This window comes from Montipora foliosa, chromosome 7 (assembly GCF_036669935.1).
Source record: "Montipora foliosa isolate CH-2021 chromosome 7, ASM3666993v2, whole genome shotgun sequence".
Lineage (NCBI taxonomy): Eukaryota > Metazoa > Cnidaria > Anthozoa > Scleractinia > Acroporidae > Montipora > Montipora foliosa.
Window position 1 is genome coordinate 42,321,848 of NC_090875.1, and position 12,500 is coordinate 42,334,347.

Here is a 12,500-nt window from a genome sequence, read left to right on the forward strand (position 1 = left end):
AATTTGAACACAAGAGAAAAGACAAGTTTTAAACAAGAACACCTATATGTTGGAGACAAACAGCTTCCTTCATCAGGGTGAATGACTGCTACACCTTTAAGCGTTCTTACGTGATAATAATACAAAAGTGAAGTAACAAACAATGCGCGCGCGAAATAACGAAAACATCTGTGTTCGTGCGTGATAATATAAGCTCTAAAGATGGTTACCGAACTCGACCCTTGCGACGGTTCTTGCGATAGAAAAAGTCACTCTGGTTAAGACCCCATGGTCGGATGGTTTCAAGTCCATAAGCCCACTGGCCTTCCTTTCCCAAAAGATCACTAGCATTAGTCACTTTGTCTATTAACTGAATAGACATATCATCCAGCGCGCAATGTCCCTGTGAGCAGAAATTCCTGTAGACTAAGTCATCTTCGTCTCTATCTTCCGGTACAAGACGCGCGTGTCTTCTCATCCTACGCTTGTGGTTATTAAACCTAAGCTTAAATTTGGTTGTTGTCGACCATACATATTGCTTATCGCAAATTTTACATGGAATGAGATACACGACATTACTGCTATCACAATCCAAATTATACTGAATGTCGAACGTTTTACCAGTAACATTACTTGTAAATTTGTTTCCAAATTTTAGAAAGCTGTCGTCTCTGCATATCTGGCATATCGACGACCCCCAACTACGGCTTCCTTCAGCTTTAATCATCTTTTTTTTTTAACTTTAGCGACAGAATTAACAGGTTTCTTGTGTACACGAGGTTACAACGGTCATTTTGTTAAGCAGCAAGTCCATAGAGCGAAACTGTTATCAAGAGAAAAATTGTTTACTCCAGCTACAGCATCGACAAAGGGAAATAGTACTAGAACGCCATTTATTGTTACGTACCATCCGGGACTGCCAAACATTGGCGGAATTCTCAGGGATCCACATCCCATGCTCCAATTGTCTGAAAAATGTGGAAAGGCAATTAGGGAGATTCCGATGTTGGCTTTTAGGAAACCAAAGAGTCTGAAGGACTATCTGGTCCGGGCTAAAGTTAAAAAAAAAAGATGATTAAAGCTGAAGGTAGCCGTAGTTGTGGGTCGTCGATATGCCAGATATGCAGAGACGACAACTTTCTGAAATCTGGGAGCAAATTTACAAGTAATGTTACTGGTAAAACGTTCGACATTTAGTATAATTTGGATTGTAATAGCAGTAATTTCGTGTAGTTCATTTCATGTAAAAGTTGCGGTAAACAATATGTAGGGTTGACAACAACCAAATTTAAGCTTAGGTTTAATAACCACAAGAGTAGGATGAGAAGACACTCGCGTCTTGAACCTGAAGACAGAGACTTAGATGACTTAATCTACAGGCATTTCTGCTCACAGGGACATTTTGGTCTGGATGATATGTCTATTACGTTAATAGACAAAATAATGAATGCTAGTGACCTTTTGGGAAAGGAAGGCCAGCGGGCTTATAGACTTGAAACCATCCGACCATGGGGTCTTAACGAGAATGTTTTTTTCTATAGCCATAACAGTCACAAGGGTCGAGTTCGGTAACCATTTTTGCAGCTTATTTTATCACGCACGAACACAGATGATTTCGTTATTTCGCGCGCGCATTGTTTGTTACCTCACTTTTGTATTATTATCACGTAAGAACGCTTGAGGGTGTAACGGCCAATTACCCTGATGAAGGTAGCTGTTTGCCACCGAAATATAGATGTTGTTGTTTAAAACTTGTCTTTTCTCTTGTGTTCAAGTATAAGTTTACCGAGAGATTTTTTAAACAATTTGTTGGATGCTTGTGAAAAATCTATATTTCTATATTTGTATTGGTGTACGCAGTAAGCCGCCATTTTGAATATGTTTATTGACAGGGTGCCGCTAAACCAGTTTTTTTGTCCTGTTTTTTCGAACTAGATCAACATATACTGACCAGAGTGGTTTCTCTTTGGTCGTTTATGACATCACATTGACCTCATTAGCTCCTTGCCTTTCCCATTGTTCTATTAGCTTTATATTTGCGGTACCAGCAGGATGGTAAAACACATCTCTCTTACAACATCATCAACATTCAATCTCAGTAACTGCACCTTATTAATAAATAATAATAAAACAAGAGAAAAACACCTATGAATACCTAAATGTCCTGCATGTTAATAAAACCCCTCTCTACCTGTCCTCAAAACTGGTTTGATTAGCCCTCTTTTTTCAGCTCATAAACGTACGTGACGGGCACCTCATTAAAACTTCCTTGGCTTATAGTCGCAACTTGAATCTTGAATAATTCTGAAGGGCGACCATTTTGAATATATGGATAAAATATGCCCGATCATCTGGAGTTTACTACTTTTCATTATATTTCTACTGTTTATTCACGACCTTTAAAGAAATGGAATTTTAAACCAGAACTAGTCCCGTTTCTTAGCCTGGGTAAGAATTTATCAAATTGTTTGACGCTTAAATGGAAGTCAGAAACTGTTGCTGGCTTAATAGTTTTAACTGTATGATCAGAAGTAGTAAATGCAAAACCCTTGACTTCCGTTTTAGAAATCGGCCTGCTGTTCTCATCGGCTCCAACCTTCCTCTTGTCATACACCACTGACAACTAGTCATTACACAGAACAACAAAACCAACATGACACAATACCTTGCTGTTCCTCTTTAAACCGCTGTAAAATTTCTGAAACCCAAAAACAGGGACGGATATTAAAAACTTTATGCATTTATTATTACTCTTGATTCGTCTTATTTATCTGGTCATAATTGCTTTGTTTGCTAAATTAAGGAGTTCGAAGAGAAATGACGGGAAGGGTTGAATTATAAGCAGGGGAAAAATACAGACAAATTGTAACATCTTCTTTGTAATCTCACTTTTCTATCTTTTTTCTGAACTAAAAAAAGGGACAGGTATTGGAAGAAACCTTATGCAATTTATCATTACTCTTGATTCCTCTTATTTACCTGATATTTGCTATACAGACAAATTGTAACATTTTCTTGCGCTATGCAAGTCAGTTTCTAAGTTCTCGTCTTAATCTTAAGGATTTCCTGAAAAGTTGCATTGTCTTACTCAATATTTGGAAAAAGAAAAAAAAAACGTTAGAGGCAAACAATGAAATAGAATGCAGGAAATGGCAAGTGGCGCAGCTAATCTTTCGTTTACTATCCCACAACAGTAACTAATTTAAGTAAATCTTCACTAACATGGAATGTGGGTTGTATAACAGACTGAGGAAAGTTTGGCATTTAAAGCACTCCACCTGAAACATTTGGTATTCTATTTCATAATTCATCACACAACGTGGTATTTGTGGTTATTACATCATTATCTTAATATATGAACCGAATGTATCAAGTTTATATGTACCATTGGTATTAAAAGAAGCCGCAATCAGCACCAGCACTCAGAAAACTATTCATTCTCATCAAAAAACCCAACTGATGTAAGTTCGTGACAAATCAAGCCATTTTCCATGTAATTATGATTTAGAAACCAATCCCAACATAAGTACTTCGCCTGTGATTGATTGGAGCGATATTCATCAAGAATGTCCGTTCATAGTCTCTGTTGCATGCAGCGAAGTTCTGCATTCACAGAGGCACCGTAATGCATGGTTCAGTTTTACAGAGTCCTGGTCCAGATAGGAAAACCCAAAGACAAAGATACCCTTAAGGACTCGGGCTGTTAACGTAAATTCTTGCATTCTCTTTTTTTGAAAAATGGTCTTGTTTGCTTTTGTTTGAAAACCTAAATTGTCACTATTATGTAGAAAAACGACTGATTTGGAAAATAACGGGTCGAGGGTCTGGTCTTGTTTCCTTTCTGTGAGCCAGAGGACAGGAAATAACCATCAAGTGAGGAGGACTGCATGTCCCCGAGCGTTGCCAGGAAACAATAAATGTGTAAACACACGACTCGCCTCTCTTTCATAGGGTAGCGTAGATTGTCCCAATATGCAAGAGGCACTCAACATAAATCCCTCTTGTCGAGCGTGCCATTTAAAAGACAAAAGCTTTTCTTCAGTACTGTTGTTCAGATTTAAGGACGGTACCTACTAATTCAAAGATATTTTTACCCGGTTTATGGTTATGCAGGAAATGTAGATTTTAACAAGTGTTATCAAAATCCAACAAGAAAATTGGGGTAACCTCGCATTTTTCATAGATAATTCATGAATAATATTTGTAAAAATCTTTAAAATACAAAGCAATGTATGGCGTTCTTTCTCAAATTGAAGCATAATTACCTCTCAAAATTGCATGGTAACCCCCAATTTTCTTTTCTGATACCGAGAGTACTTACTAAGATCTACTTTCTCCGGACAGTTTTAAACCGCGCAAAAATATCCTTGTATTAGTGAGCTTCACCGAAAGGAAATCCGAGTATCTCGAGATTCGCCGAAGGAACCGTCCTTAAATAACTTTAAATGCATATTAGAGAGTTAAATTGCGATTAACTCTGCTAAATTACGTCTTTGCGCAATCTGAGTGACCTCTAAAATAGCTGTCTCTACACCCGAATGAAAATTGATGCCATAGTGGAGAGTTGAAAGACAATAAATTTTGTACTTAAAAGAAGGATTATCGGTCGATTTATCAAACTCTCAATTGCATAACCAATCACACCATGAACTAGGAATTATGAATTAGGATTGTGATGGTTTTCTGACTTCTATTTCAGTTCATTTTTCGACGAAAACTGTAGGGCACATAGAATTTTTTTTCCAGTACAACCATTATTTTAAGAGGGGTCGAGGTAGATGCAAAATCGATGGCTTTCGGTCATCAATTGTACATATTCATCAAAACAGTTGTTACGTAATTTTGACGTACCCTCTCCTCCTAATATAAACAGATCTACTCTCTTTGTCCAGAATATTAGTAATATTAGATCAAAACTTAAGCAATGTACCTTTCAGGATTTTGAGAATTGTAACCCCCCAGGGAACCTAAATACAAACATGCTGTCATTTAATTGTTTTGAACCTCTTACTCAAAATGGGGTTTACAATATCACCATGGGAATGGCCAAGAAATCATATCCTTTCGACCCGATGCCAACACCTCTAGTTGTTAAATGCTTAGATGTCCTTCTACCAGTCATAACTAAAATAGTGAATCTTTCGCTTGAAAGTGGTCATCTCCTTTCAGCTTGGAAAGAAGCCTTAGTCCTGCCAATTCTTATTATACGAAACTTTATCTCGAACTTGTCTGCAAGAACTACCTGCCCATCCGTAACCTTTCTTTTATTTCTAAAGTAATTGAGCGAGCTGCACTTCTTCAACTAGAAATTAAAATCATATGAAAAGGACGAACATGCTCAGGCCAATACAGTTCCTTTCGTTATTTACTTTTGTATAATTTGTCAATTGATATCCATGCATAATAACCAAAACGGATTCAACCTGAGAACGGATTTTACAGGCATCATATACACAACCATTTTTCGCTATGAAAGGCCTTAATCAGAACAACTTTCGTACAAGAGCAGTGGGCTCATATCTATAAGTTTTCTAGGACTAAAACAAAACGGGTCTCTCTCCCTAAGCCTGTCAAGTGCCATTTAATAGCTGCACGATGAAGAGATAAGCGTTTCCAAGAAACACTCTTAATCTGGGTGTAGGACCCCCTGTTTCAATTAATCAGCCAATATGCAAATATGTTCTTGGGATCTGGTATCGCGTCATTTCAATCTCAAAGTGGAGAGCCTCCTTGTAGGCCACGACAATCTGTACATTTCTGAAACGTTTTTTTTTAAATGAAAGCTCATAATTGTTTTTGATTGACATAATACGTATTTTTTTCTTTTTTTAAAGTATATTTTACGGGCACATTTTGCTCTAAGAGTGCCAAAACTCATCGAAAGGGCTAACTTCGAATATATATCAAATAGTGGTTTGTCAAAAAACGACAGCCAAACATGTACAAAGAAGATAAAAAGATAGCCAGCAGGTGGAACGCACATATTTAGGTATTTATGAGAAATCTCATCAATTCAGATATAAAAGACTTGGCATGAAAAATTCAATAGTTATTTTGCTAGAGCAACATTAACGGCGAGCCAAACAGAAAAATGGATATTAGCTGTGATTTAGACACAGAAGACCACCTGTCACCAAATATCCCAGCCGCAAAGGACAGCAGATTAATATTAGGGGCAGATAAAAGTGGACATTAAAGAAAAAAATGCATAACTGTCTCAGTGTGGAAACCACAAATTTAAGGTGACTGAAAACTGTTTTTACTGAAGCACTTCTACTTCCCTTTACGCGGATTTTGTCTGGAAGCTCAAACTTCGTCACTGATAAGTGCTACCACGAAGGTTTATATTTTTGACAGTTAATGTGCTCTGCAGGCTGTTACCATGGTAACAGGTCTAGGTTAAGACAAGGCCTAACCGATGCTTATTCTTCATTGATACAAATGTTACTCATTAGTTTTTTTTTTTTTGCAGCATTTGCTTACTTACAATGATAAAAGAAAAATATCTTTAACAGCTGTTGTCATAGAATTGGTCATAATTCCCTCATAGAAATTTTTTTAGTTTTCACAATGCAATAGAATCTCCGTGGAGCTCTTCTCTATACGGAAGGAGAGAAGAGCTCTGGGAAACCCTGACACAAATTGTCGTCTCATTGGTTTTCTTGAAGAACAATCAAAAGCGTCTGTAATTGGTGCATTCATGTTAGCACGAGGAGTGAGCAGGTGTCGTAACGTAAACTTTATGTAGCCCATTTTTGGCTATAAGAACCCAACGGGGCATGTTCTCCTATGGGTCGATCCGAGGTTCTGGTGACGAGAATGAATACCAATAGTTGTTGGTCTCAAATGTTTGAGCAAATGCGCATGCACCACACTTTGCTGGGTTCCACTGAAAGATTTTCACTTCATTAAAAATATAAGTAACAGAGAATTTTTGCGATCAGAATCATATAAGCTGAATCAACGAGGTGATTTGTTTATTCGAAGCTACTATTCGTGTTTTGTACAACGAAAGCGGTTGACAACGTCTGACTGAAGCACAACAAAGTTATTACAGAGTATATGCTGTCGGTCAAATTCGGTCTCAAGTTGAATCCGTTTTTACCTAGGTTAAGTAGGTGATCCTCATTTTACCTAAGTTGAATATGCACTCTACCTAGTTTAGAGCAACTATCAACTCCTTCAAAAGGACTGAAAACACCTATACCTTACCTCAAGATCTGTCTTACGCATATCAACACATATTCTTAATGTTTCGTATCATCTTATCTGTTTCCGTAATCAGATACTTATCCATTCAGTTTCAACGTTACAACATAGTAAGGGAACAAGGAACTGCACTATGCACTTGCTAACCGGTACTCGAACTCGAACCCTCCAGATCTATAGTCCTGTGCCACTACACTACAACGACGAGCATGCTCAATCAAACACGGTTCTTTTCATTACTTACTTTCACAAAATAAGTCAATTGATATCCATGTATAAAAACCAAAACTAATCCTAACCTGACCCTAATTTTTCTCTATAGGCTTAATTCAGGCTCCAAAAAAAGTTCCTTCAATTCATCTGAGTGCGTATTCAACCTACAATGCTCGGCGTCACATTCACCATGGTAAACCGTCGGTGAGGTGAAAGATAAACATTTCATTTCTTTAAACTAACGATGCACCAAGGTGAATCATGCCGCAATAGCAGGAAATGTTATGGGATTACAAACTAGTTTAGAGTACAACCTCGGGATAGGATGGCTCTTATGCCTGGAAACTCTTTGCCCCTTACATATCGAGCTAAAGTATGTCTGTTACGAGTTCTCATGTTTTGAGGACAGGTAGCTTGCGAACTAAACTGAACGCAGGGTTGTCGGAACAACAACAAGAAGATTTATTCCAAAAATGAACGCCGTTTCCACGAAGTAAACTCTAAACAGCACGTACTTGATAAGCTTACACGGCCTCCGCCAACTTGAATAAACACTGCTTCTGTCACACTTGACTAAACACGGCTAACGCCAACTCTCTTCGCTTGTGAAAAAACTAGTTAAAAAGTCCGCTTGGACTCGTCTACTTCTATACTCTCACAATAAGCTTCTAGAACTTTCTAAAACAGTAAACTATCTAATTATAGAAAGATTACAAAACACACCGATTTAGAAACGCTTACGCACGAACCTAAAAATAAACAAACTGCGAACTCTCGGGAAGCTTCTAGAAAGTAACGCTAGTGACGCAATGCTATTTTTCGCAACAATGTCTTGTGAATCGCACGGTGAATCGTTGAAAATCACGTCTCAATTTGCATCGTCTCGATAACGTAGCGTACACGATGTGTGTACGCTACGTTAATAAAAGTGCACTGCGTCAACTACTTTACATGGAAATGCGGTACACAGCGTATTGAAGATGTTCCTTTACACACCGCATAGCATTTATAACTATTTGGCCTTCTAAAAACTCTCCAACACATATTGCTTGATTATCATCATGTTCAGACCAACTGCCCACCTTTTTAAATACAAAGCTTGCAAACAGACAATCCGTTTAATTCTGATTTACACCCTCTACAGATTTGCCGATTTCCTTGAAACAAATACAATCCTTGTCACATTTGTTGGAACCCCCATTCCCGTTTTCCCCTTCCTCCAATGTTGATTGAATTGGGGGAAGGGGGATGTGGTATAAGCTACGATCTTGTAACACGATGATTCTGGACCATTCGCTGAGTGTTCCAACTAAATATATCTAGTATTGTAGGTAAAATGAGGAGCACCAATACGAATTCAGCATGAGAACGGATTTTACCGGCAATATATACCGTACTACATGTGTAATTATTAGCTTCTAAAATTTTACTCTTAGTCGTTGAAATCAATGTAATTTTTGACGGTCGAACGACACCAAAAGGCCCGTAGCCGGTTGTGGGATTGTAACCCTTGGCGAGGATTGTAACCTCGCATTGCCAGCTTATTGTCATGGCCTTGGAGAGGATCGCGACCTCTGTTGCCGGCAACTTAGTTATCCTACCTAATGGAGTGCTTCATCTCCTACACCATTACCCCACAAACTGTTATCTCTTACACTTGTTATCATGGGTTGGGAACATTAAAAGCTTAAAAAATTCAAGCAGCTTGCGGGCTGCCTCCCCAGGAAAGTTTGCCTACAATACTTAAATAACCCGGCACCCAAGCTTAGACTAGCATTAACGCTCAAACCCAGGAACCTCAGTTGTTGGCTATCAGTGAACAGATTAAGTTTAAATGTGACCTAAACTAAGAAAATGGTAAAGATAAATTCAATACTCAGCATGACGAGACTGACATTGAAATTAATAAGAAAAATAAATTAGGGCCGGGAGTTGATCTTACAAAAACATAGGCTAACGAAAGATAGTAGTGATCCTCGCACTTATTTGGACAATTTAAGCAATTATCTCTTCAAAGCACCAGAAACGTTTAGGTGGTCTTAACGTTATTCAAGCCCATGACCACTGCGATGCCCGTACAATGCTCTACCAACTGGGCTATGAAGAAACTTAGTTGGACGCAGGTCAGTTTGTCGGGGTCTTTCACCGAAACTAATGAGCCCAACAAATTGTCCCCAACTAAGTGGCTAGTTCATAATTCAGTTGGTAGAGCATTGCCGTTTGCATTGAAGAGGTCAAGGGTTGGAATCCCGTCGAGGCCGCCTCAATTTTGCAGGTATTTATAAGAGGCAATTGCCTAAACTGCCTGGATAAGTCCGAGGATCAACTCTATCTTTCGTCTTTAATTTGAATTTCAAATATACATTTCTTTCAAAATCTATGCCCTATGGGCTCTATTGGTCTGAACGCATTGACTTCGTAGATATTCGGCAAATCATGTTCTCACTGACGCAACACAATAAGAACAATCAAAGCAGAAATGGTCATTCTAAATTCCAAGATAGTTAGTTGTCAGATGTTTATCCATGATACGTACTTGATAAGTGAGCTACTCAGTTCCTACCCAAATAAATTTTCCAAACTACTCACATAAAGTACAATTTCCCGCTAAGCGGTGGCATCTTTTATGTCCAAATAACCGCTCAAAATAAAGATTTTTTAACAATCAATCGGTAGATATTTTTTTCATAATTTAATATTCTCTGTCAAAACTTGGACAACAATCAAAACGCAAAAATATAGCAACGCAAGCAAGAGATTTAGTCGCATTTACCTCTTCGTCGAATCCTTAACACCGGAATTTTTAGGTTATTGTGGAAATCTTTCTCCATTCGTTAGCAATCACCCTTTTAAATTTCAGAGAAATCGACCGGTCTGCGAATATTTTATGAGTTTTTTTTCAATGGGATGTCAAAAGGCCGCGTGGATGTAGTAGCCAAAACGCGGGGCCGGGGCCGGGGCCGGGGTCGGGGTCGGGGTGTCTTTTTTTTCCAATTTTTTTTTGTTTCAATTTTTGGCGTTATTCTCCTGTAATATTATATTCGAATGTTTGGCATCTTTCTTTCATTTATACGGAATCTACGAAAGAGACATGTTTGTTTTTCGAAATTAAGAGAATTTCAGACTGAAATTGGAATTTTTGTGGGGAATATACAGTAACTCCTTGAGACACTGAAGATCCGCTGAGCTCCACATTTTAAAAGCACATTTTAATGTTTACTTCGTAAAAACCTCCGCAATACAATTAAAACGAAACAGAACATAGCCACAGTTCCACCATAGTCGTCACACAACGTTATCATTTGCTTGTTTTCGCAAAATTGTTTTCAATGTTGTTCTGTTTTTTATAGTGATATTGGATTCGATCCCGTGACGTCCGAATAGAATTGACTAGCAAGTTCCCGTGCGACTCTGGCTTTACTACAAACCGTTTCTAGTAAAGACAGACAACAACATGACAGCAACACGAGCAACGAGGAAATTTACTTTGCGTGACTGCGTGACGCTCACATTTTTTTAATTTTTCTCAAGAAGTAAACATTGCAATGCTGTTTTTAAGTGTGGAGATCAGCGAGTCTTCAGTGTTTTTGGCAGTTGGCGTATAAACTCCAATTTCAGCATTTCCGGAAATGATCTTAACTTCCAAAAACAAACTCCGATTTTGAAAAGACTAAGTCAGGTTATCGCAAAAACCAACAGGAGAATAACGATAAAAATTGAAACCAAAAAAAATTGGGAAAAAGAAAAGGCACCCCGACCCCGACCCCGACCCCGACCCCGACCCCGACCCCGACCCCGACCCCGACCCCGACCCCGACCCCGACCCCGACCCCGACCCCGACCCCGACCCCGACCCCGACCCCGACCCCGACCCCGACCCCGACCCCGGCCCCGACCCCGGCCCCGGCCCCGACTCCGGCCCCGCGTTTTGGCTACTACCGGATGTAATGGATAATCGAGTAAGTTTGGGCGATCAAGTTGCGCGTGTGACGCGTTTGTTCGCAAAATGTTTCCGAATCGTCAAGTATCACCACAGAAGACAACAACATCATTCTAAAAGCTTATTCTACGCAAAAAAAAAAAAAAAAGAAAAAAAAAAGGTTCTGGAGTTAATTTTGAGAGTAGAAATCAAGTGTACGGCCGACAGTCCACAAGACCACGAGACGCTAACCTCATTTGACATGAAAATCCTTTGCTATTACCATAAAACTATCCAGATATCCTCGCTAGGCTCTATAGAAGCTCTCTATGTAATTTTTGCTGTCATTCCAACAACAATTCTCTGGATTTCATCCCCCTCGGTGCGGGACATTTCTGCTCGCTCGATGGCGATTTTCGGAATATCATATTATGCTGTCATTTCAACCGATTCCAATAAAAACTGCCAGTGATTGGCTAATATCATAAACATTGCCCAAAAATATTTTCATAACGTGGCAAATTGGTGTCTTCACGTAACTGCTTCACCCTGAGGTAATATCCTGTTTTACCTTCAAATACTTACCCCTGCATAACATCTCAAATTCCGTTTTCCGTGAATCTTCTCATGATTACATGTGTTACATACGAACCATGGCAATTACTAGGTTTACAAGCATGGGCGTAGCGAGGATTTTTAAAGGAGGGGGGGGGGGGGTAACACTGTGTCAAACAGAGGGTACTCGCGTTTTCGCAACCTGAATTATTGTAGGTTGTTTCAGTAAAAAACGGCTTACAAAGGGGGGGTCACGGGCACCCCCCTAGCTACGCCCTTGTTTACAAGCACCTCGTTGATCCAATTTATTACTAAGACTTGTTTGCATTACTACTTAACACGAAAAGGGATAACTTGGGAATTTTAACAATATATTGCTTTAATCTAACCCAAAATCATTCAGATATTCAAAACCTCCTATCCATGATCCATTTCCTTCGCTTTTGGGTTTGTCAGCATTATGATTTGCAATATTTCAGATTGACGTGTTCACAAGTTTGTTTTTGTATCTCGTAGGTGTTTAGATTTCCAATTACAAACTCTGTTTTGATCAACCTTGTTCCCAGGGTCTCTCATCCTGGGAACGAGGTTGTGTTTTGATTGGTCACTCTAACTCACTGTGTAA

At 39.0% G+C, this 12,500-nt stretch overlaps 1 protein-coding gene across 1 annotated transcript in view; it reads right to left on the reverse strand.

Moving 5' to 3' along the window:
* Positions 1 to 12,500, reverse strand: part of LOC138009546 (uncharacterized) — a 57,436-nt gene that overhangs the window by 25,537 nt on the left and 19,399 nt on the right. The window contains exon 3 of the mRNA XM_068856616.1: positions 2,645 to 2,677. Within this exon, the coding sequence (XP_068712717.1) occupies positions 2,645 to 2,677 (33 nt within the window). The remainder of the gene's footprint in view (positions 1 to 2,644; positions 2,678 to 12,500) is intronic.